Source organism: Amblyomma mixtum, chromosome 3, assembly GCF_055824585.1.
Source record: "Amblyomma mixtum isolate Tamu chromosome 3, ASM5582458v1, whole genome shotgun sequence".
In the NCBI taxonomy this organism is placed as follows: domain Eukaryota; kingdom Metazoa; phylum Arthropoda; class Arachnida; order Ixodida; family Ixodidae; genus Amblyomma; species Amblyomma mixtum.
Genome location: NC_143014.1, coordinates 141,866,119 through 141,890,872, shown reverse-complemented (window position 1 = coordinate 141,890,872; position 24,754 = coordinate 141,866,119). Strand labels below are relative to the sequence as shown.

Sequence of the window (24,754 nt, the reverse complement as noted above, 5' to 3'; positions counted from 1 at the left end):
AAGCAGTGTGCCGCGTTTATCGTGTTTAGAGATGTCCAAGGTTTGGTAAAAGGACTGGAGGGTCAGTGCCATTGGCACATCCGTCAGCTGTGAAGCCCATTGCACGCTTTACACCTGACAACTTCGCTTCTCTCTCGGATGATGGGATGATGCACGTATGTGTGAAAAGACACACGCTCGCATTTACGGCGTAAAACACGAGGAGTCGGGCGGGCCTGATTTCATTTCATTGGTTAATGATCGGAGGACACTTCTCGCTCTCACCGACATAGAGCAAGAGAGGAGTGTGGGGTGGGGGGGATGCAGGTAGTGTAGCCCGCCACGAGGCTGCCGCCGCCGGCCACAAGGTCGTAGCGGTGGCAGCGGCGGAACACGGTATCGTGTAGGCTCAGGGCACTTTACAAGAGGATGATGGTGACAGCAAACCAAAACTCGACGAGTGTATTGTGCCCGTCACCCACGAGGTGGTTGACACGACAGACGTGTAAGGCGGCTCGCGAGCTCACAACATAAGCAAGATACGCATAACGTTGTTGCTGCTGGCGAAGAAAGGGCAGAAGTGAAGGACCACTTAAGTCGCAAATAAAAGTTTTTCCGGTGAGTTATCCGCAGCGCGTTTGTGGCTGATTCTTAGCATGATTTTAAGTGTTACGAAATAAACTGCTGATTTTACCGACTTGTTTGCTTGTCTGATGGAAGGCATGGCAGTAGTCCTTGAGCTCTTTTTGAAAAGATGTGTAGGAGAGCTTGTACTATAATGAAATTCTGCTGAAATGCCATTAACGCTGCCATTAATGACGTTAATCCCATTAACGCTTGACATTTTTATAAACCCTGACCTAAGTGCCCAAGTAACACTGTGCTGCACATTCTCTGCATTCTACCAATGCTTACTGCGTACACTTTCACTGGTACCTTGAACAAGCTGCATACCAGTGTGAGCAGCAGTCACAGAATTTCTGAAATGCTGCTTTTATGCCAGTTGCACAATGAATGCACGTCACTTATTCCAAACCTAGAGCACACCCCTCCCCCCATGTCTATTGTATACACCCTGTCTCCCCACCAATTGGTTGCGGTCTCCATGCTGATAGTAGTAGCTTATTAAATATTCATCCTTAATCTTTTCACTGCCATGTTCATGTCCTGAAATTATCTTGGGAGAACCCTAAAAATATTTTAAATTTTTTCATCTGGAGAATTGGGAATGGGTAGAAATGCTCAAAAGTTAGGCTGCAAGTCAGATCAGTAACAAAAAAAAAGGGGTCTGTATGAATAATTAGCTGACATCTTTTGAAGAAAATCGTCATCCTAAGTATATAACATCCACAAATGCTAAATTGACAGTTTGATCTTGGCCAAAACCACTACTTTGGCTTTTGATGAACCTGCCACGTCAAGAATATTTTATAGCTGTTAGAAGGGGTTTTGCTGAACTGAATGCATAGAATTCAAATTTTGTACTTACCGTTGAATGCACTAATATGCAGATGGTGGCACACCATCCATCCACCAGCCACCAAACTTGTGATTGTCCAGAAAGGGACAGTGCAACGTCAGCCATTAAATGGCGAGAAGGCGGCATTATTCCAGCACTCCTTGTATACAATCCCATGCTTTGAGCGCTGTCACAAAGCAGAATAGTTGGGTTTATTTGCGGAAATTTATTATGGTGTGAATGATCGCCTTGTGCATTTCCCTGGAAGTTTTAGGGACTGCTCGGCAGTTGTATTCAATTATTTTAATTTTCACGCGTGGAGGCGCAGTGTAAATAATATTGTCATTGAGGCTCGTTTTGCTATGGTTACGCGGTCCTTGTCATGTTTTATAAGCATTGAGAGGCATAGTTTGTAGCTCAGAGCCCCAAAGTTCAAGGACCATTTGGCACTGTTTTTGGCCAGAAGCTCTAGCTGCTGGCAGAAGCATTTGTCAATATCTTGCAAACATCTTTTACAGGACTGCAGAATGAATTTGAACATTGCAAATGCACACACCCATGCAATGCATGGAGCATACGGTCATGTCATCCTGGTCAGTTGTTACTCTAACAAGGTACCCATGTGGGCTAGTTGGTGTACATCAGACATAACTTCACCAGCGAAAGTACGAGACACCAGGAAAAGAAGTGTTGTCCTGTGTTCTTCTTTTCCTGGTATCTCGTACTTTCGCTGGTGAAGTTATGTCCCAGTTGTTACTAAACTGCACTTTCATTAGTGAGGAAACCAGAAGTACAGATGAGAGGTTGTGCATGATGTCCGGCACTTACCCGGATGGTGACATCGATAGCAGTTAGCTACATCACTGGTGTTAGTGGGTTGTGCTGGTTGCAAGAAACTTCCGCTTTAGAGGCTGGTGGACACAGCACATAGAACTGTTGCACCTGGAAGTGGTGGAAAAGTACATCTCATGGCAGGCACAAGTTTTTAAGTCTATTTCCTCATGAATATTATGTGTAACATACAGTGCTTTGTGGACAAGGCATGCTTGGACATGTCAGTGTAGACTGCCATAGCTCTACAGGGCTCACAGAGCTTCGCTGGACAGCTGTGTGCGGCTGGGTGCTCGTAGGCTTGTGGATTGGTTAAAGAGCTGCTTTCGAGTTTGGTATTGTGCCGGTATGGATAAAGAGATGTTCTTGGGCTGTATGATCAGAGCATTACCCCACACCTGCACCAACAATGGAACCCCCGTTTATGTGACGACCTGCATTTTACGACGAATTAACGCTGGCCCAGAGAATCCCGTGTACAGATAATACATTAAAAACCTCGATTGTACGACAGAGAAGTATACACGCCCCGCTTCGCACGATGATCGGCAGGAACCGTCTGGAATGAAAGAGGCTAGCGGAGAACTTTAGTGGCAGACGTTAGGTCACCCCAGAGTACTCCAAATCGAAATTAAGTTTGATACATATGCTCACTATGAGGTGGTTCGCGCATGACTTCCTGCAATGACAGTTTTTTCAACGGCTCGAACTCCACGTGTCCAACTTGTGGCCGTCTGTGTGAGGCAGCTCTCGCCTGGCCCGCTTTTCCGCTCTCTTGAATGACGAAGGCATTACACAAACCAGTTGTGCGTTCATTTCAATGTGATCTTATTTTGTCGGAGACTAGACAGTTCTGTGTTTGGTGATGGGTAGTTTGAAAGTGCTTTCCATTGCAGCTTCAGTGCGGAACACGTTACGTCTAGTGACACCGCACGAGCAGCGTGCTGTCACCCGATGGGCTGCACATTGTTGCAGGAAGCGTGCCGCCAGTGTGGGTGCACTCTGGTCCCGCATTCCTGCCGCTAGCGAACATTGTGATTGCGTTGTTTTTTTTTTTTCTTTCATGATGCGAATGCCTATACAGGCACTGCTGCCTAAACGGATGAGTGACGTCGGCCCTAAACGGAGTCTGAACAGAAAGACATATGTCGCTGGCATAGCCGTACCATGCGCCACAAAGCCTCTTTGAAGAGTCGAAGCAGCCGCATTTTTGGCGTGTCGTTTAATTCATCCGTTTTCAAGACGCATTTGACGCCTACTTACTGCACAGTGACGGGAGCGCACGTGCACCTAACTAATGCCGAAAGGCCTCCTGGCCGCATGGTCTCAGAACTAATTTTCGAAGAACGAAAGCAGGAGTGGAGAAAATAAATATAATTAATTTTGACAGCCATAGTAGCGGGTGCATTAATTACGTGAATGCGTCAAATGCACGATATTTCCAAATATACAATGGTTTTGCGCGGTCCCCTGAGAGATGTATAATTGGGGTTCTACTGTGTTTACAAAAGGGGCAGGAATATTTGCAGGGGAAGAAACAGGCACAAGGGCAACTGAGAAGCTTGGAGCAAGCAACGCTTTCATTCTTTGAATAAAAGGTCGCAGACACTAAGTAATCATACTAACTAGATACTTGTCGCACAGGCCACTACCTTCTTAGTAACCAGAGGTAGTAAGAGTAGAACTGTTGAAAGTTTCTACCTCAAGAAGCTAGTCACAGCTACTACCAAAAAGGTAGTAGTGTTTACTGAGAAAATGCACAGGAACTCTCTTCGCATATGTTGCTAGGCTGTTAGTGGGGTGTGTTGGCGTGGCTTGGGAAATTTATGTACACTGAAAAAATGAAAAGCTATATGTTAAATGTGATGAGTTCCTGGTACAAATGAGAGCTACCAGGAGTGTGCTGTCCCTTAATTACACACTTAGGCCGGACATGGTGGGCATTACCTGTACAAATCATGCGAGGAAGTGGCATCAAACAGCCCTGCTGAACACACACAAAGGTTCAGGATGCAAGAAAACCCCAAATCGGAAAGTCGCCTTAAGAGTGAAATATGATAGCATTCGATTTCGCATTTGCCGCAGCATCTGTTCTATGTGTGTCTGCATCAGTTTCTTGGCAATTTTCACTCCCTCAACCACCACATTCAGACTGCTAGGTGCAGTAACAGGTATCTGCTATGCTGTGATGGTGCCAACATCTGCATATCTCGTATTTTGATTCTTTATCTAGGTTGCTGTCTAGAAACTGGGTTGCTCACAACCCAGTGGGCAGGCTGGGATGACTTCACAAGGTCACGTGACCTCTCTTGGTCAGTGAGCCAATCTCGTCTCGGACATCAGCAGGGCTTTGGTGTGACGGCAACTCTCATGCTAGCACATTAAAGAGTATTGCGTTTTCAGTAGAAAAGCATGAATCAGTCTGACACAACACTTCGACATGTCGATATCTCTCTGTGGGCTTTCAGAGGCAGGTAGTGGTGGGGAGATGGCAGGCATCAAGTTCGGGAAGGGGATAACTGCGAGCAGTCAGCAAATGTGAACAGTTTCAAATGCCAGCAACTCCACTTTTGTTTCAGGCTGTGGCTAAAGGTATGTTGGACGGACCTGGTACATTTTTTTTTTTCTGGAATACGGGAGACAGATCCGATCGTGTGTTTTAAATTTCGATGTATCTCACAAAATTTCGTACGTTCGGTACCATAGGTACAACAGTATATATCAAGTACGACTGTGCCGTCATACTTTGTATCATACGATGGGTACGACACTAAGTATGAGTCGCTGGCATGGAGCTGGCGATTTATTAATTGTTAAAAACTGTGATTTTGAAAATTCGTGGGCCTGTTCATCAACGCGTAGTGACGATTTTTGGAACTATTTTTTCGCAAATGCGTACGTCGCAAGTACCACCGGTGATGCCATGGTAAGCGACAGGAGCCGGCGCTGCCATTCGCTGCAGGCATGTCATCACGGCTGCACTTCCGATAGGGGAACAAAAATTAGAATTTGCTGAGAAAAAGGACTAGAAGTAAAGTCACTCGGCCCGCACCGCCAGAGGCACAACGAGTTGAAAAACAGCGAGTGAGATTCGGACCCACGGCGGCGTGAACAGAACTGCTTTGCTGGCCGCTGTATTTGACCACTACGCCATCGCCGGAGGAAAAAAAAAACACCGCCTTGCCCCAGGCCGCTGTATTAGACCACAACGCCATCGACGCAGCCTAAAAAAATTGGCAGTGGTTTAGCTCAGGTTAAGCCGGGTAAATTGTGTTAGCAATGGTGCGCGCGCTCTTCTGCACGTTGCCTTCGCCTGGTAGCATTGCGGCGTTCCTTAACAGTCAGGTGTCATCGGTCACGTCATCGGTGACCGATGACGTGGAACCACTCTGCGAGGTGGAACGTTGTCGCCGAGCTGCATCCTTAGCACGACACTTTGCAAGACGTTCTTCACGCTGTTCTGGCGTCTCTTGTGCACATTGTCGCTTTCTCTTTCTTCCTGTCGCTGCCACTTCTCCTTAGAGGACTGCATAGCAAAGCATTCACGCCAAGGCAAGCGCGCATTTATAGACGCTTTACAGGCGCAGCCATATTTGGTCACGTGACCATTCCGCCACGATGCCAGGGAGTCCACAGAACGCCGTCGCCCGTTCGCCTGTACGCCTTGCGCGTCGATAAATTGGTTTTTGAGGAAAGGAAATGTATCTGTCTCGCATATCTCGGTGGACACCGGAACCTCGCCGTAACGGGAAGGGAGGAAGATGGGAGTGAACGAAGACACCGTGTCTTCGAAAGGTGTGTCAAGTATTCACTTGACACACCTTTGTTCATTCCAAACCATCTAGCTGGCATGGCGGAGTGGTTAGCGTGCTCGTCTCGCACTCCGGAGACCCTGGTTTGATTCCCCAACTCGACCAATTTCCTTATTTATGTAGTCTGACTAGAAATTAGACTAATTGCTTAACCGATATCATTGGATTGCCATCGATGCACTGTGCGCCAATGCTGCTAACGCCAGCTTCGAAGGCCAGAAGTGGCGGGCCTCCTGGTGGCGCCATCTGTCGCAGACAGAGCAAACTGCTTGGCGCCGCTGCCATCTGTCGCAGCGCGGCTGAAGCAACACTGTTCAAGGTCATCCGTCCCTACCGACCGGGGCTGCGCGACGAAGCGATACCTACAGTAGTATTGCTAACGCAATAAAAAACCACCGCCTTCCTCAAGGCGGTCTGGTGTTTGAAAGCGGCCAGCGTGAAAGCGGAGCAGCAGACGGTCGAGGCACGCTTAGGAAATAATTTAAAACGATGACCCTTGTGCAACGGGTGAATGACAAAACTAGAAGCGTTTTTTTTTTTGCGTTTAGCATTCCACGTAAGCAGAACCGAGCGATTGCCAAACATGCTTGCACAGAAAACGAGCTGTAAAAGCTCGCCATACGCTGTCGCTTGAGTTTAGCTTACAAACCTGCGGCCTTTGGTGTTTCCTTGTGCTCATAAATTATATAGCCACGTGCTGCTTTAAATATGGATGTAGATTTCTAATCGCGTGTACAGGCGGAAGACGAGGAAAACAAGGTCGTCTTTTCTCGGAGCAATTAACTGCACCCTGTGCTCTGAATGTCTTCGTTATAGCAGTGCATGGAAGGTATTTAAAGAATGTAAGGCCACTGTGATAGATTTCTGTTCGGTCGATTCTATTTTATTCTTACCTTCCGCCCATCTGATTCACTGGTATATGTATATTGCCACGTATCATTGTAGTGTTTCTTCGTTCACTGTCAAGGCTGCAGGAAAGGGTTGTTATCACTTTTGTTCGTGACGCGAGAAGCGACCGGACTAATCTCGATTGTTCACAGCCATGAACACCTGCATCTACTTGTTTCTAGATTACTCTAGATGATCTCGACCTTTTATCTCGAAGTTTCCTTGCCGGCTTTAAATTGAACGATGCCGCGAGCAGCGGGCATTCGTAGTTCGACGATTGACGAGCACGCTTGTTGCTTACGTCGCCACCGAGTGAGTCAGTTCTTTTGCGGGCGCAAGTCAGCCCAAATAAAGAGCTTCGTTTGCAAGTATTTCTGGTGTCTTCCTGACCGCTGGACTGCCGTCACTACAACGTGACATCTGGTGGAGGTGCTGGGTAGCCTTTCATGTTCCGGACACCCCCTACAAGCCGTGACGCCAGCCCTCTGAGTCATCAACCGCAGGACCTGAGTCCAGTCCACCGCGCTAGCCGACGCCTGCAAGGGGACGCACCAGAGTTCGGGAATCTGCCGGACCCTACCCGGAAGCGGAAGCCAGCAGCAACGTCCACCATGAGCTTGCCCCAGACGACGACTCCAATCATTCTGCAGCAGCCCCGGGTGCCACCAACCTTCAACGCTTCGCCTGGCGCCGACCCCGAAGAATGGCTGGAGCAGTTCGACCGAGTGGCTGTCTTTAACAACTGGGACGATGCCATGAAATTTAGGTACGTCTTCTTTGCCCTGGAAGGACCAGCAAGAGTCTGGTTTGAGAATGAGGAAGCCAGCCTCGCGAATTGGGCAACCTTCAAAGAGCAGCTTCTCAAGACTTTCACAAACGTCGTGAGAAAGGAGAGAGCCCAGCAGCTGCTACAGTCTCGCATACAACACCCAAACGAGACCGTTGCAGTGTACACTGAGGAGATGAAGCGTCTCTTCCGGCGTGCCGACTCGAACATGAAGGAAGAAGAAAAGGTCAAGCTGCTTATGCGAGGAGTTAAAGAACAACTCTTTGCCGGCCTCGTACGGAACCCACCGAAAACCGTGGCGGAATTCATAGAAGAGGCCTCCACGATGGAAAAAACACTTGACGCCCGAGCCCGCCAATATGAGCGCCAGCAGCGCGTTTTTTCAGCAAACTGCCTGGACACCGCTAACAGCAATGACCTGCGGGAGGTTATACGCCAAGTAGTACGAGAAGAGCTCCGACGATTGCTGCCAAATGGAACGCAGCCGCAGGTTTCACCACTTACTGAAGTAATCCGGGACGAAGTTCAACAGGCCTTGGGTGTGACGCCGACACCCACGCAGCCTCTGCAGCCCCCAGCCATGACTTACGCCGCAGCTGTGCGCCGTCCTCCACCTCGACGACGGGACCCAAGCCCCTATCGCCCTCAGCCAGCTGCGTTGGACCGCCGCCCACTCGCCCCAACCCGCCCGTCCTACGAGCGACGCGCGCAACCGAGGAAATGCGACGAGTGGAGAACTCCCGACCAGCGCCGCCCACTATGCTTCCACTGTGGAGAAGCCGGTCACGTCCTCCGGCACTGCCCATACAGAAGACTGGGCATCCGAGGGTTCTCTTACGACGCTCCACGACCCCGACCCGGCCAGCGACCAGCCGAAATCGAGGAGTTTTTACGTCGGGAAGAATACTCATCGCCGAGCCGCCTATCACGTTCCCCGTCGCCATCGTCCCAGCGCTTTGTATCTCCTAGCCGAGGTTACGCCGTGCGTGGACGCTCCCCCAGCCCCCGAAGGTTAAACTAAATAAAGCAGCCTCTGGAGGTGAGGTTGCTTCTAAGCGCAATGATAAAGATCCTCCATCGACGAGTACTCAAGACCATGCCTCAACTACGACGACGACATCGACGACGACAACACCGACGACGACAACACCGACGACACCGACGACGACGACGACGCGGCCAGACCTGAAGCTTTTACCGCTGCCCAGTGAAGTAACGTCGGAGTACGCCGACCACAGCCTCACTACTCGACGAAGCCGAGATCGTACACCGAAGACAACGTGCAATGCGAAAACGCGGACAAGTGACCTTGAAGTTATGATCGACGATCACGCGGTTACTGCCTTGGTGGACACCGGAGCTGACTACTCCGTCATGAGTGGGCCACTCGCTGTCCGACTCAGGAAGGTAACAACAACTTGGGATGGCCCGCTGATCCGCACCGCAGGTGGCAACCTGATTACGCCGTCAGGACGCTGCACCGCGAGAGTTACTGTAAACGGGAGAACCTATGCGACAACCTTTCTGATCCTACAGCAGTGCTCGCGAGACGTGATTTTGGGAATGGACTTCCTGAATGAACATCGAGCGATCATCGACCTTCGATCTAAGTCGATCAAACTTTCCACGGAAAAAGCCATACCTGTTGCGACGAGCGCGACTCATCGCGTTGCCTTAAACGTCCTCGACGAAGCATTGAGCGTGCCGCCCCGATCAAGTGTCCTCGCCTGCATAGGTACTGGAGACATCGAAAATGCCGAAGGCGTCATCGAGGGGAACACCCAGTTACTCCTGGATCGAGGATTGGGCGTCGCAAGGGGAGTCGCCGAAATCCGACATGGCCAAGCCCAGGTGTTGGTAACCAACTTCACCGAAGAATACCGGCATCTAAACAAAGGTACGACGATCGCTTTCCTCGACGAGCTGGCAGACATCAGAGACATATTTGCCCTACCCGACCAACCCGTAGAACCATCTGACCAAGGCCATCAACCAACGTTTGATATCAACCCAGCATTAACCCGGAGCAGACAAGACCAAATACGCAGCCTTCTTCAAAAGTACAGCGACTGCTTCTCATCAGCATCGAATGTGCGACGAACCAGCCTTGCCAAGCACCGCATTGTCACAGACGAACACGCCCGACCACTGCGGCAGAGCCCCTACCGCGTATCGCCGCTAGAACGCCAAGCTATCCGCAAGCAAGTTGAGGAAATGCTTCGTGACGACGTCATCCAACCATCGAGGAGCCCCTGGGCAGCACCAGTCGTCCTAGTGAAAAAGAAAGACGGCACCCTTCGCTTTTGCGTCGATTACCGCCGCCTGAACAGCATTACGAAGAAGGATGTCTACCCCCTCCCCCGCATCGACGATACATTGGATCGGCTGTGCAACGCTAAGTACTTCTCATCGATGGACCTGAAGAGCGGCTACTGGCAAATTGAAGTCGACGAAAGAGATCGCGAGAAGACTGCGTTCATCACACCAGACGGACTCTTCGAGTTCAAGGTGATGCCATTCGGCCTCTGCTCTGCCCCAGCGACGTTCCAGCGAGTAATGGATACGGTGCTCGCAGGTTTGAAGTGGCAAATTTGTCTAGTCTACTTAGATGACGTCGTTGTCTTCTCCTCAAGCTTTGAAGACCATCTCAGAAGGCTTCGGATAGTGCTGGAAACAATCAAGACTTCAGGACTAACACTGAAACCAGAGAAGTGCCACTTCGCCTACGAGGAGCTGCTGTTCCTTGGTCACGTCGTAAGCAAAGATGGAGTTCGCCCAGACCCTCAGAAGACGGCTGCGATCGCAGAGTTTCCACAGCCTAATGACAAGAAAGCTATACACAGATTCCTTGGATTGTGCGCTTATTACCGGCGATTCGTCAAGAACTTTTCGCGCATCGCTGAACCTTTGACCCAACTTACCAAGGCTGACGTGCCTTTTAAATGGGAAAGGCCGCAAGAGGAAGCTTTCAACGAGCTGAAGCGCCGCTTACAGTCCCCTCCTGTGCTCGGGCACTTTGATGAAAACGCCGAAACCGAAGTTCATACCGATGCAAGCAGCGTGGGCTTAGGAGCTGTCCTCGTTCAGAAAAATGGCAGACAAGAAAAAGTTATCGCGTACGCTAGCCGTTCACTGTCGAGAGCCGAAGCCGACTATTCGACGACAGAGAAAGAATGCCTCGCCATTATTTGGGCCACGTCCAAATTTCGCCCCTACCTATACGGACGACCATTCAAGGTTGTGAGTGATCACCATGCTCTGTGCTGGCTGGCCAATTTGAAAGATCCCTCCGGCCGCCTTGCTCGTTGGAGCCTGCGTCTTCAAGAATTCGACATAACTGTAGTCTACAAATCTGGCCGCAAGCATTCCGATGCAGACTGCTTGTCACGAGCTCCTGTCGACGCAGCACCCGAAGAGGAAGACGACGACGCTTTCTTAGGACCGGTAAGCGCCAGCAGTTTCGCGCAGCAGCAGCACTCGGATCCTGACTTGCAAAGCCTAGTTGATTATCTGAAAGGCAAGACCGCATCGCCTCCCCGAGGGTTCAAGCGGCAACTGTCGTCCTTCGTCCTTCACAATAATGTCCTCCTGAAGAAGAACTTCGCGCCGAACAGGACAGTGCATCTTCTTGTCGTGCCCAAAAATCTGAGGCAAGAAATTATGCAGGCATGTCATGATGAGCCGACTGCAGGACATCTCGGGATTGCTCGCACGTTGCACCGCATCCAGGAGAAGTACTATTGGCCACGGCTAGCTACCGACGTTTCCCATTACGTGAAAACGTGCCGTGAGTGTCAGCGACGCAAAACGCCTCCGACTAGACCAGCCGGACTCCTGAACCCCATACCACCGCCAACTAAGCCCTTTCAGCAAATAGGGATGGACCTCCTCGGCCCCTTTCCGACCTCTTCATCAGGAAACAAGTGGATCATCGTGGCCACCGACTACATGACCCGCTACGCCGAAGCAAAAGCGTTGCCTAGTGGTACTGCAACAGAAGTCGCAAAATTTTTTGTCGAACAAATTCTCCTGCGACACGGCGCCCCGGAAGTGCTCATCACAGACAGAGGAACGGCGTTTACAGCGGAGCTCACGCAAGCCATTTTAAACTACAGCCAGACAAGCCATCGGAGGACCACTGCCTATCATCCGCAAACCAACGGACTCACAGAGCGTCTCAACAAGGCTATCGCAGACATGCTCTCCATGTACATCGACGCCGAACACAAGACATGGGACACCATTCTGCCGTACGTGATCTTTGCTTATAACACTGCCGTCCAGGAGACTACCAGGTTTACCCCATTCCAGCTTGTCTACGGCAGGAAGCCCACGACAACACTCGACGCAATGCTCCCGCACGTTTCAGACGAAGACAACCACGACGTCGCCGCCTACCTTGATCGCGCCGAGGAAGCCCGAAGACTTGCGCGGCTTCGCATTAAAGACCAGCAGCACGCCGACGCCCGACGCTACAATCTGCGCCGACGAGACACGAATTACAAGCCAGGTGATCGTGTTTGGATATGGACGCCAATTCGCCGCCGTGGATTGAGTGAAAAGTTGCTTCGACGCTACTTTGGCCCGTACAGGGTTCTCCGTCGCATCGGTGACCTCGACTATGAAGTCATCCCCGACGGCACTACAGCATCTCAAGGACGACGCACACGCCCGGAAGTCGTACATGTCGTACGCCTTAAACCTTACTATGAACGCTAATGGACTCGATGTTTACATTGCCCGTATTTATTTTTCATTTTTTAAGCGTCGAGGCGACGCTTCTTTGGAAGGGGGGTAATGCCACGTATCATTGTAGTGTTTCTTCGTTCACTGTCAAGGCTGCAGGAAAGGGTTGTTATCACTTTTGTTCGTGACGCGAGAAGCGACCGGACTAATCTCGATTGTTCACAGCCATGAACACCTGCATCTACTTGTTTCTAGATTACTCTAGATGATCTCGACCTTTTATCTCGAAGTTTCCTTGCCGGCTTTAAATTGAACGATGCCGCGAGCAGCGGGCATTCGTAGTTCGACGATTGACGAGCACGCTTGTTGCTTACGCCGCCACCGAGTGAGTCAGTTCTTTTGCGGGCGCAAGTCAGCCCAAATAAAGAGCTTCGTTTGCAAGTATTTCTGGTGTCTTCCTGACCGCTGGACTGCCGTCACTACAACGTGACAATATCGAGGGCATATAGCCGCCGCGGTGGCTCAGTGGCTATGGTGCTCGGCTGCTGACCCAAAAGACGCGGGTTCGATCCCGGCCGCGGCGGCTAGAATTTCTTTGGAGGAGAAATTCTAGAGGCCCGTGTACTGTGCGATGTCAGTGCACGTTAAAGAACCCCAGGTGGTCGGAATTTCCGGAGCCCTCCACTACGGCGTCTCTCATAGCCTTAGTCGCTTTGGGACGTTAAACCCCATAAACCAAACCAAACCAATATCGAGGGCATGGTACAGTAGCAAAGTGCATAAAAAATAAGAATGAGATTTAATGCGAGTAAAATCATATCACCTCAAACTCTTTGTGGATAACAAAACATCACATCAGCATGCGCCCATACCATAATAAGGCCTGTTATTTACAGAGACATTCAGGCACTAAACTCTTCGCTCTTACAATGTGCCCGCTGGCCGTGTGGGCTCAGCAATGTTTGTTAATAGCGCCTCGTATTTATATAGGTTCTTCTAGTCCAGGCAGAGCATATCTTTAGAAATATAGGCTGTGCGTAATAAAAAACTGCGCCGTCATGATCCTGCACACCACAGCGTGGAAACTTCCTGTTCCCAAGCTCGCTCGCACTGCTGGCACCAGAAAAGTAACGCACTGACAGCGACTCTCGTTAGCGAGCAAACGTCCACATAGCAGTTCTCCTAAGATATATATTTACTGGCAAACTGCGTCAACGTCTTAATGTGTCGACGAAGCACTCGCGCAACAGGGCAAATGATGTGGTTCCGCACGCGCGCACGCCGATCCTTCTTGCACTAGTTCGTGACAACGCCGCCGTGTGGCATCGATTTCGCGCCACTGAAAGCCACCTAGCGGTCGCTTTCGAAAGTTTGCTCGGGGCGCTTGTTACCGCCGTCCATCCATCGCTACGAGGATGACCGAAGTTTGCGGCTGCGATTATTCGCTTTTTTTTTCGGCTTCCCGCCGATTCCACGCGGTATAGCATGCAGAAGTGCACCTTTGTGTAAAAGTAAGCATGCTCATGGCGTTGCAGCCATTTCGGAGCTCAGCTAGTGCGTATTCATTGCATTGCTAGGGCAGACTGCAGCGTGGGGAAACCAACTTTACGAATGATAAAGAGTAAAAAAAAGGAAAACGTTTACCAGCTTGTTTACCTTGCTGCTGCAACGCATTGTCAACAATTAGCGATTCTAGCTGAGCTCCTTTAATCGAAATTTCAGTTTTAGAAGTTCACGGAGTAGTGTAAACAGAAAGGCCTATCTGCAAACGCTCCAGAAGTTGAAGACCGCGACGTGTGGGTTGCAGTGGCGGAAATGCGCTATTGGTCACTGTTCGCCGAAACTCTCGTGTCGCAGTAGCGTTGCAGGAAGACGACACTTCTGAATCACGCGAAAAAATCATAGGACGCCGCGTACCCTCTAGTGCACGGATGTTGTCATAAACCAGCGGCACGCGAAAAGAGGCGGCGATCGAACTACCCGAGCGAATCTTTTTTTTTTTTCTTGTCGCCCTCAGTTACCAGAATAGCGGCCCCAAATGTTGCCTGTGGAAATCGGATAAACGTGCTGATTTAACCGGTTACACGTTGTCGCCCTCGCATGCTTTCTGGAATTCACTGACCACGGTCCCCTCCCCCACACCGCCCCATGTTCTCGTTCCCTTGCTCCTGGGTGTTCACATCGCCTTCCTTGGGCAGTAGCAGCAGGCTTCAGTGTGTACGCCGGCTCTCAGGAGCTGCGGCGGCAGGTCGAGCCTGGTATTCCATTTTGAATTCTTACTGTACGTTGGTGCGTCATGGGCGAAGGGTCTCGTACAGTGGAGGGGTAGCCTCGATGTTGACCTATGTAGTCACAGCCATACGCTATCATACAGCTGTCTGCAATATCAGCCCCGTTGACGTTTTCCGGTATTATCGGGCTGATGTGCGCTGCTTTTGCGGACATGTGCAGCAATCTTTCGTCCGTTATATCAAGAGCCAGGCGTACACGGTCACAAGTGGCGCTTCATTTTGCACGTTACGCGAGGCTTTTCGCCTCATTTACGTAATTGAGGACTCACGTGGGCGAGACGCAATGAACACAGCTGCTTCTAGATATCGAGGCTGGAGAGAATGGGGCTTCGGAGTTTTCGGTCACGCGCGTAACGGCAACGCTGCCACAGCTCCCAGCAACCGTATAGCTGTAAATAAAGCTGCTTCTCGCTTGCGACAGAGGCTGTGCATCGCAGTGATTCCAACACGTGGGTGCAGGCAGACCGCGCGTCTTAGTTCCTAGAAGAAGATTGAGAGCTTTGCAACGGCTACGCCTACTCTCGCGAGAGTGCACGCTGCCCGAGATGACGGGCGCTGAATCGGGCGCGATTGGTGCTCAGAATTACGACTGCTGCTAAGGCAGCGATAAAAATTACGTAGAGCTGCCGCCTAAAACAGCGCGTTTCGACGTGAGCAGCACACCCGCTGTGTTGATTCAGCGAATTTTCAAGCGCGTTATATTTTCTATCTTACCCTCCGACGTTCCTTTGGGCCATCATCATCATCAGCCTTACTACACCCACTGCAGGGCAAAGGCCTCTCCCATGTCTCTCCAATTAACCCAGTCCTTTGTCAGTTGCCGCCACTGTATCCCCGCAAACTTCTTAATCTCATCCGCCCACCTAACTTTCTGCCGTCCCCTGCTACGTTTGCCTTCTCTTGGAATCCACTCCGTTACCCTTAAGGACCAGCGGTTATCTTGCCTTCGCATTACGTGCCCTGGCCAAGCCCATTTCTTCCTCTTGATTTCAACTAAAATGTCATTAACCCGCGTTTGTTCCCTCACCCACTCTGCCCTCTTCCGATCTCTTAACGTTACACCTATCATTTTCCTTTCCATAGCTCGCTGCGTTGTTCTTAACTTAAGCTGAACCCTTTTTGTTAGCCTCCACGTTTCTGCCCCATAGGTGAGTACCGGTAGGATACAGCTGTTGTATACTTTTCTCTTCAGGGATATTGGTAAGCTACCATTCATGATCTGAGAGAACCTGCCATATGCGCTCCACCCCATTCTTTTTCTTCTAGTTATTTCTCTCTCATGATCCGGATCTGCGGTCACTACCTGCCCTGACGATGATCGGCCCAAAGGGCCGATCATCGTCACTATTATCATCGTCACCATTATCGTCACTTGATCGGCCCAAAGGGCCGGTCATCGTCAAACTAACTGCATAGCTAACTGCGTCCACTGCAGAAGGAAGGCCCCTCCCGTCGACCTTCAATTAACCCTGTCCTGTCCCGTCTACGGCCATCTTATCTACGCAAATTCATGATCTCCTCCGCGAAACCTGACTGTCTTGCCGCCCCGTCTACCCCTCTGGCCCGATACCCCTTTCGAAACGCGTGAGGCGGCTTCGAGCTGGTCTCTTGTCAACATCGGCGCAATACGCCCCGCCTGGGTAAAAAACCAGTGCGCACTAATGGCTCCAAGCAAATATTCGTTTTTTCTAAGCCAGTTCGTTCAGACCTTGCTGTGAATCTGCAGCATGTAATTTAACGCGTCACCTGTTGCCCGTCTTTTGATCGACGGCTCGTGGAGGGAGGCAACTGCACTGCTTAGTGTCAGGCGGCCGCAGCAACAACGTGCACAGATTGTCAGTACTCTGCAGTTTTCATTCAGTAGGCTGGTATTCATTCATTAATTCAATATTGACGATCTTAAACGATCAAGTCAGGGGGGGGGGGGGGGGGGGGGATAAAAAGCGCCAGAGGACGAAACGTACAGCAAAATAGCACTCAGCATAATGGAGCATCACTGGTGCACTCCGCTACGATAACAGGAAATGGTTCCACTCCGCCATCGTGTCCGGAAAGAATTGATGCGTGAACACATCTCTTCTCGCGAAGTAAGGTTAATGAGTCCGGGTGATGGTGCCGATCAGTGTGGCGCGTTACAGGCGGTGATAGGGTAGTGCAGTATCAATTGCTAGTTCAGCCGCCGCGGTGGCTCAGCGGTTATGGTGCTCGGCTGCTGACCCGAAAGACGCGGGTTCGATCCCGGCCGCGGCGGCTAGAATTTCTTTGGAGGAGAAATTCTAGAGGCCCGTGTACTGTGCGATGTCAGTGCACGTTAAAGAACCCCAGGTGGTCGAAATTTCCGGAGCCCTCCACTACGGCGTCTCTCATAGCCATAGTCGCTTTGGGACGTTAAACCCCATAAAACCAAAACTAAAACCAATTGCTAGTTCATGGTTAAGAACCGAGCAAAGAAATTCTGCCAACTTCCAGCGGTTCAGTTTTATTAGCTTTAATCAGTTCAGTTTGGGGAATCCTGACGATGAGTGTTTAGAATAAATAAATCTCACTGTTTTCCTCTGAATTTGTTCAAGGTGATTTATATTAATTTTAATGCAAGCGTCCCACGCAATGCAGCCGTACTCGAGTTTCGGCCAGGTTAATGTTAGGTAAGCTAGTACTCTAACGCTGCTCGGTGTTTTTTGAAGCTTATTCCTAAGGAAGCAAAGTTTACGTAACGTGGATGAACAACTATTCTCGATATGAAGGGTCCAAGGTAAATTATTAGTGGGTATCACTCTTAAATACTTGTAATTAGGTACTTCTGTATGGGTACTGGGCCAAAATGGCATCTGTAATAGAGTGGAATCCTTCTGTGAGTAATGCGAAGGAAGTTAAATTTCTCGAGAGTTCAGAGCCGTCCCCCGGTCACTGCACCATCTGAATATGTCATTTAATGATACAGTAAGGTCACCTTGATTACTGGGAGAAGTGATTTGTCTTTACGAATTAGTTATCAGCAAACAGCCTTCATAGAAAGTGTTAGTATTATTAATGCAAATGAAAAAATAACGGAGCGAGGACATTGCACTGCGGTATACGTTGGAAGTGACAGGAAGAGTCCGAGTTCTGATTAGTCGCTTACATAAATATATGTCTGGAAGTTTGGTATATTTAAGCTTTTGAATAAGTTTGTCATTGCTTTCGAATGAGCGTGTCTAAGTCCTTCATCGTTCGGTTGTTATTATGTATGCATTGGAACGACACTGGTCCGTGATGGCATTCCGGCACGGGGTCTGACTTCATGGGTTCGCTTTACAGACTAGTGCTCTTGCATCGCGGGTAGCCGGTCTCTGGCGATCTGTACTCAGGCACATACTGTGCTTGACTCGCATACGCACGCGCGTATTATCGCGCTCATTACGGCGTACGACACGCAGTACGTGGTCAGTGCTGACTTCACGAGGCAGTGTGACCCCGGTGAATCCTGAAAGTTATCCGTTTAGGCGCGAATGTAAGCTTATCCACAGGGTTCCCCAGCAGCGTTTCCGCGCGATTCGTGTTCCGGGCATCGTGGCGTACCCATTCGCTGTTAACCGCGAGCTGCTGTGCTGTCAGGGTATATTATAGGTCGTACTGAATGCGATTTGTAGTCTCTGAGAAAATTTTGCTGGGTAGGGGTTCGCGGGGGGGGGGGGGGGGGGGGGGGGGAGTCTTCGCGCGGTCAGGTAACCGAGTTTAATGAAAAGCCTTTAAAGGGGCCCAGAAACACAATCTTAGTTACCTGTTTTGCCTGTTGATTGCATACAGTGAGTTATAATGGTGCTATTAGCGTCGGTAATACCGCGTATATTCCGTTTTTTAATATTTTAATGTCCTCCCAAAAACAACTTCATGGCTCTCATGGTGTCGCCACACAGTAGCGGGTTTTTAGCAGCGGATATGACATCACTTGGCGCGAGCTTGGTGATCGGACAAACAGTAAATATACTGCAAATTGTGTGAATAAATAGAGACACATTTTGTCACCTGTCTGCGTTTTATATTAGATCAACAAAAACAACTTGTTTGTCTTAGATAAGAGCCGTACAAAGCAAGTAAAATAAAAATACACCACCAGGGGCGCTCTTGCATGGAAACGACGCTGCCAGTCTCAGCAAGAACGAGTTACAGAGAGCAGGCAACCATGGAGTACAAACTTCCGCGACGTGCTCTGGCTCGCTGTTTTGATTGGTTGCGCCAGGTGCCGTCATTGGGAGAGCGAAATAGGAGTGGGAAGCCCCGCCAAAATCGAGTTGAGGGCAGCGTTTTGTTTGCTTGTATTTTGAAATTTCTTCACTGAATAACTCCCGTTCCTGTGCATCGATTCCTGTAATTCTTTTTAGGTCAGCATCTGTGTGACATAAAGAACCCACCTGAAGTATAGCCGGTATCCCCCCAAGTAGTGTTTCGCAGCCCCTTTAAGCGTGAGGAAGCATGCATGCTCCATGTGCTGGAATCAATATCAGTTACTTGGTAGCCGGGCAACACTAAGGCAGCGCTATAGCCACCGTAGCATTGCAGCAATACATGTGGGTTTTTTTTCGCGCGCCCTCATATTGTAAATTCACTCTTCGACGGCAAGTTTCCACGAGGGAAGGAAATACTCTCTTTAGTTCTGGGACGTCTAATCTCCTGCTACGGCTGCTGCTGGTGCCTCGCGATACATTCGAACACTCGTGCACGTCGCCATGATGGCCTTAATGAAGAAATGATTCGCGCAGGTGTCGCATACTACTCGCACGTGTCCCCATCTTCACTGGGACGTGGCGTCGCCCATTTTCATCTAACAACTTTCGAGGTTACACTTGAGGAGCCTGACATTCTGTCGCCACCCTTAGGATGAAGCGCTGCTCTGATGCAAACGTCGCGTTTGTGTATTTGCAATAAGCGCCGGCGCGACGTAGCGCTTCACCAAGTTCTCTTCGCAGTATTCGTTCGCGCGGGGTAGCAGCCTCTGTTCCGCTACTTCCATCCCAACACTCGTTTGCATTCACTTTTTTTTTTCTTCTCCAACCGCGATCGTTAGTGCGCAGCCGAGGACCGCAGCCGATGCTAATTGAACAAACTCGGCCGCGCACTCTCGCTCGGAGGAGCGACGGCAAGCGAGCGAAAGGGGCGCCGAAGAGTGGTCCGGCGCTGAAGGGCAAAGCGCGCCCTCGGAATCAGCAGCAGCAGCAGTACAGAGCGCAGAGCGGCGGAAAAGGGCAGCAGCAGCCGCAGCATCCAGCATGCGCAGCGAGTGATTTCCCTATCCCGGAGAGGCCGTTGTTGGGCTAAGTGGCTGCCGAGCTAACGAGCCATGGTCTCTCTCTCCTCCAAGGAGGCCCGCGGGATGCGCTGCAACAAACACGCGATGCGGCCGGGGAACGGCGCATTGTTTGCTTCGGCGCCGGCCCGGGCCTCGCCAAGGAGCCGCGCATATCGCACCCGACGCCATCCATTCGGCTTCTCGGAGAGAACCGCGTTTGTGTACCACACGCGCTCGCCCCCTCTTGATCCTCCTCATCGTGGCGTGGTCTTTCTCCGCGCGCTTTGTACGTGAGCAATCGGCGGTTAGCAGCGTGGGGCGAGTTGTGTCCGCTTCTAGAGTTGGCCGCGGCCTCTTGCACTTTGCGTAGGCGCGTCGTAAGCTGTAGACGTGATACCTATGGTGATGGTCCCGTAGGCGTCATCAGTATTGGTTGGTGTGTTGGAATCTATGTACGGAGTTACAGCAGCGGTTGTTTTAGAAGCTCCGAAGAACCATTTCGATGTCGCGCGGTTGGTTGGCTTCAAATAAAAATCTCGCGCGGCCAGTGTCTCGCTGGACACCTTGTCCGCTTCTTCGTTGCTGCGAGCCTGCTTGCGCACTGATTCTTGCGCTGTTATGCAGCTGATTAGTGCGTATGCTGTTCGGCCGCGGAATCGAATGTCATGGCTTTTCTTTTGCACGCCCCGTTGTCATCGAACGCGATGCTCCTCATTGCGTCAGTATTGTAGGTTGCTTTTTTTTTTTTAATGTACGGGTTCTTTCTTGCCATGCAGAGGGCGTGTCACGCAAGTAAATTACATCCGAGTACATGTGACCGACTGTCAGCTTTTGGACGGTGTTGAAGGACTGGTCAGGTTTATCCACTGTCGTATGTGTGTTGCACATCTTCCCTGCGGGTGAGCTGTATCGATTGTAAACCCTATTCTCCGTTTTACGTCGTCGTCGTCCTGTAATGTCACACACTCAGTTTATCTACCACAGCTGCTTCTGCGCGTGCCACACGTGTCGATGCTGACGCTGCTTTTTGCGTATTGTGCGCGCCGGCGGCGTCGTTCGCGGCTCTTTGTGTCTGCGAACGCGCGGGCTGAACGCGGGCCCCTTTGATGACCGTTAGCCGCACGGTATTCCGCGACGCGCGTCCAACTTCTTGGGCGAAAAACAGCCACCGCAGGCCGCGAAAGACAGACGAATGGGGAAAACGAACGAAGAAAGAGAAGGAAGAAAAATTCCGGCCCAAACGGCGAAAAGAAGGGCTTGTTTGCGCTGGTCGTGGGTTGTTGGCCTGGCGCTGGTTTGCGCGCGCGCGCGCGCCTGAACTCGTTGAGAAATGGTTCCTTGGAGTCACGCGTAATTCGGGCGCTATTAATAACCTGTGTATACGCGCTGCTGCTCGTGTACGGATGCCCCCGTCTCGTCTCGTTTCTGCTTCTCCTTCCTGCTCCTTTACTTCTTTCGCATTTTTCCCCTCTCCGCGCCTTTGCTTTGGGCGCAGCCGCTTGAGGCCCCGAGGCGCCGGCGTCTTTCTCTCCCGACGCTCTTGTTTTTGTGCTCCCTTCATTGTCTCGAGAGTGATTGAAGCGATCAGGATTGTTGTTGTTGTTGTTGTGTTCGTCGTTTCGCCTCGAAAGAAACGAGAGGAAAACTAAGAGGAAACGGGGTAAGGAGCCAGAGGCCCGTTTCTTTCCCCCCCCCCTCTCTCTCTCTCTCTCTCTCTCTCTCTCTCTCTCTCTCTCTCTCTCCTTTTCGTTTTGCTTCGTGCTGCCAAGACCAGATTTAATGCGCCCTTTCGGTTGCATTTTCTTGGGCCTCCCTTGCTGATTAATTCTCTTCGCCTCTACCTTTGTTGCTGTTGTCATCGCCGCATTTTTTTTTCTGTTTTTCCTTTTCTCCCGGCGAGTTTTATCGTCGGTTTCAGTCATTGTTGTCGGTGTACGCACTGCCGAGAGCTCTGGCGCTTCGATGAGTGTTCTTTCGAAGTGCTCGCGCGCGCATCTCGGAAGTCATTGGCTCGGAACGTTCAGTGAATAAACTCGTCGGGCGTCTGACAAGCCTCTCTCGGCGCTTCGCAGTTGTCAGCTTTCGCCCGAGTATTATTGTAGCCTGCTTTTTGAGCCCGCCTCCGGCGTTGTCATTGTGCAGCCGCTCAAGCGCCGGTCCGGCTCCAGCCATGCAGATACTTTTTGTGTGCTGCTTTTCGCTATGAGGGAGGAAGCCTTGGTCCGCCGGTTGTGTTTGCCGAGTGTACGAAGCCTGGAGCTGCCGTGGATTCGCGCGGAGAGTGCGCTCGATTTGAATAAAAGCGAAGGGCGTTTACGATGTCGGTCACTGAAAGGACGAGCGCTTCAGGCGAGCCGCTCAAGCTGTGAGGAAGCCGCTGGGGGGGTGCCACATGCTCCGAGCGGCTTAATGTTTTATGTATTTGCAGAAGATTTATTTAGAGTAATTTCGACTAGTAATCAGGATTCGAGGAACCCTCTAGACGCGACCAACGCTCTGGGTTGTGCGAGATAGACAAACGCGAGTCACGACTTCTAGCGTTGGTTGAAACGCTTGCATTGTTTACTGGTGCCTTTTGCGCTTTGTCCTAAATTCACCTTGGAACTAGTCACCTCTCGCTTATGTAAGTTTGCGTACCTGGCGAGTAATGCGACGCCTGTGTGTTGCGCGTACGCTCATGAAAGCATAAAAGCATATCGTAGATATCGTAGAAGTGCGTTTATCCTCAGTTCTCGCTGCAGTGGCTAACTCATGGTGTTCGTTCTCTGTTTCCACAGTGCTGGCCTCGCAGAATGCTGCCAACCTCTCTGACCAGGACACGCCGGTCAAGAAGGGGTAAGTACCGGCCGTTCCCGTACCTTGTCGGCGCTAACGGTGCATGCGTGCCGCCTTCTGCGTCGCTCGCAGTTTTTTATCAGTCGAGCCCCCGGCGCGTGTCCCCATCCCCCTCTCTCCTTATCGCTATTTTTCGCCCTTACAGGCCGTGGCGCTGCGGTGGTGTGTGTGTAGTATTTCCCGTTGAGCGGTGGGCCCTGTTTGTATGCTAGCGTGTGTACGCGAAGAGCCTTTCCGCTAATTGCACTGGGTCACTGAGCCCGTGCTGAGAATGGTGATTAATGTGCAGCCTTTGATGGGAAAAACACGTATTCTTTCATTGCACCTTCTTTTTAACGCCTGACCGGTTAAAAAAAAAAACGGTCTCCGCGGTTTCGGTCAAAATTCAATTTGTCCCCTTGGCCCGAATACACGCGCCTCGCTTTCCCCGTTGTCTTCCCGTGGCGGTAGAAGACTAAGTGATGACCGAATGGAGGGAACGGAGAAGCCGAGGAGGAGGACTTGTGTGCCGGGCATTTTTCGAAATTTTCGCCTATCAGCGCCTTCGTTCCCTCTCGTTTTCGCGTACGTGTATACCCTTCCGGGACCTGTGCAGTTTTAATATGGGAGAGAAACGCGTGGCTCATGCGTTCGTGCGTTGGGAAGTACGCATCCGTTTCTAGTGACTCTGGCTTGACGAGAGCCTGCTTGGTCAGTGCTGTAAGTCCGGACAGGATGTTACGAAGTGGATGACCCGAACACGAAGTCTGCGAGTGTTAGGTATCCCCCTCCCCCCTCCTCCTGACTGCGACACATGAACCGTCATGGAAACAGGAGGTGAGATAGCCATTGAAGACAGCGGAAATGAACGAAGAGCGGGTCTGAACAAAACTCTGCACCGCACTGATCGGTCGAAGTGTTGGAAAAGGAGGATGTTATGCGACATCACAAAGAGTGAAGGTCTGCTTTGTGAGGAAAGGAGGCGACGCACTAAGCACAGGAACGCTGGGAGCTGAATTCTCGGCTCGTCTTGACCCCAGGTTTGACCAAAGCGAGGAAGAGGTGTACCACGCTGTGGTGAAATTCCGTCATCACCAGCCAATACCCACGTTTCGCAGCAGAAACCACGCAAGCCGAGAACTTGGCAGACTAGCCAAAATGTGGCAGTTATTTGAGAGAGGCAATGCCCAAAGTCGTATTTTTCTTCTTTTTTTTTCCTTCATTCGGCCCGGCTGAGAGTAGTGATCGCCCGTTGCGAAGGGTGAGGCCCACAATGCTGTCATCCTCACCGCCATCTCTCCACGTATACAAGTCGAATAATTTGTGGTCAGTGAAACTTGTCGTCGCAGGCTCTCTCCGAGGACCAGTTACAGCTCGCACGCTTTCTTGTCCGGTCACTCCATTCCGGCTGCCCTTCAGATGTTTCACGGAGGCGCCTGGGAAAGAGCCTACGAAAACAGTATTATAGTTAGTAGGACTCTGAAGCATAGAAGGGCATGTGGGCGCGTTGGCTTGTGACCTGACACAAGCAGTAATATTGAGGTGTGTTAGCCAATTCCACCCTGAAATGCCTGTGCTAGAACAACTGCTAGAAGTGAACAAAGGTATAGTCCCTTGCGCTGGAAATGTTTTCATTTTCCTCAGGCGGGCTTGTCAGACTCAAGCGCTCTTGCGACTTGTGTATGCTGAGAAAACTATGTCGCTGGCAAGCTCTGCGTCCGGAGGCGTTATTACGTCGTATACTCTGTGCTATCAAGTCAAGCCTTGTTTTTCTGAAAGGCTGCCCTCCCCCCCCCCCCCCCCCCCCCTTTTTTTTTTCTGTGGTCAGTTGCGAGCTAAAACCCATCTTAGAAGGCTAGAGTATACCACCCTGGCGATTGTCCTTATGACACCGACAGGTCTTATCGAGGCTTTAGACCGACGCGAAATGTGTGCGCGCGT

General features: G+C 50.9%; 1 protein-coding gene across 3 annotated transcripts in view; it reads left to right on the top strand.

Moving 5' to 3' along the window:
- LOC149352185 (maternal embryonic leucine zipper kinase-like) overlaps positions 1-24,754 on the top strand; it is a 192,031-nt gene that overhangs the window by 113,350 nt on the left and 53,927 nt on the right. For all 3 annotated transcript variants that reach the window (XM_089581339.1, XM_089581340.1, XM_089581338.1), the window contains one exon: positions 22,777-22,834. In XM_089581339.1, the coding sequence (XP_089437465.1) occupies positions 22,777-22,834 (58 nt within the window). The remainder of the gene's footprint in view (positions 1-22,776; positions 22,835-24,754) is intronic.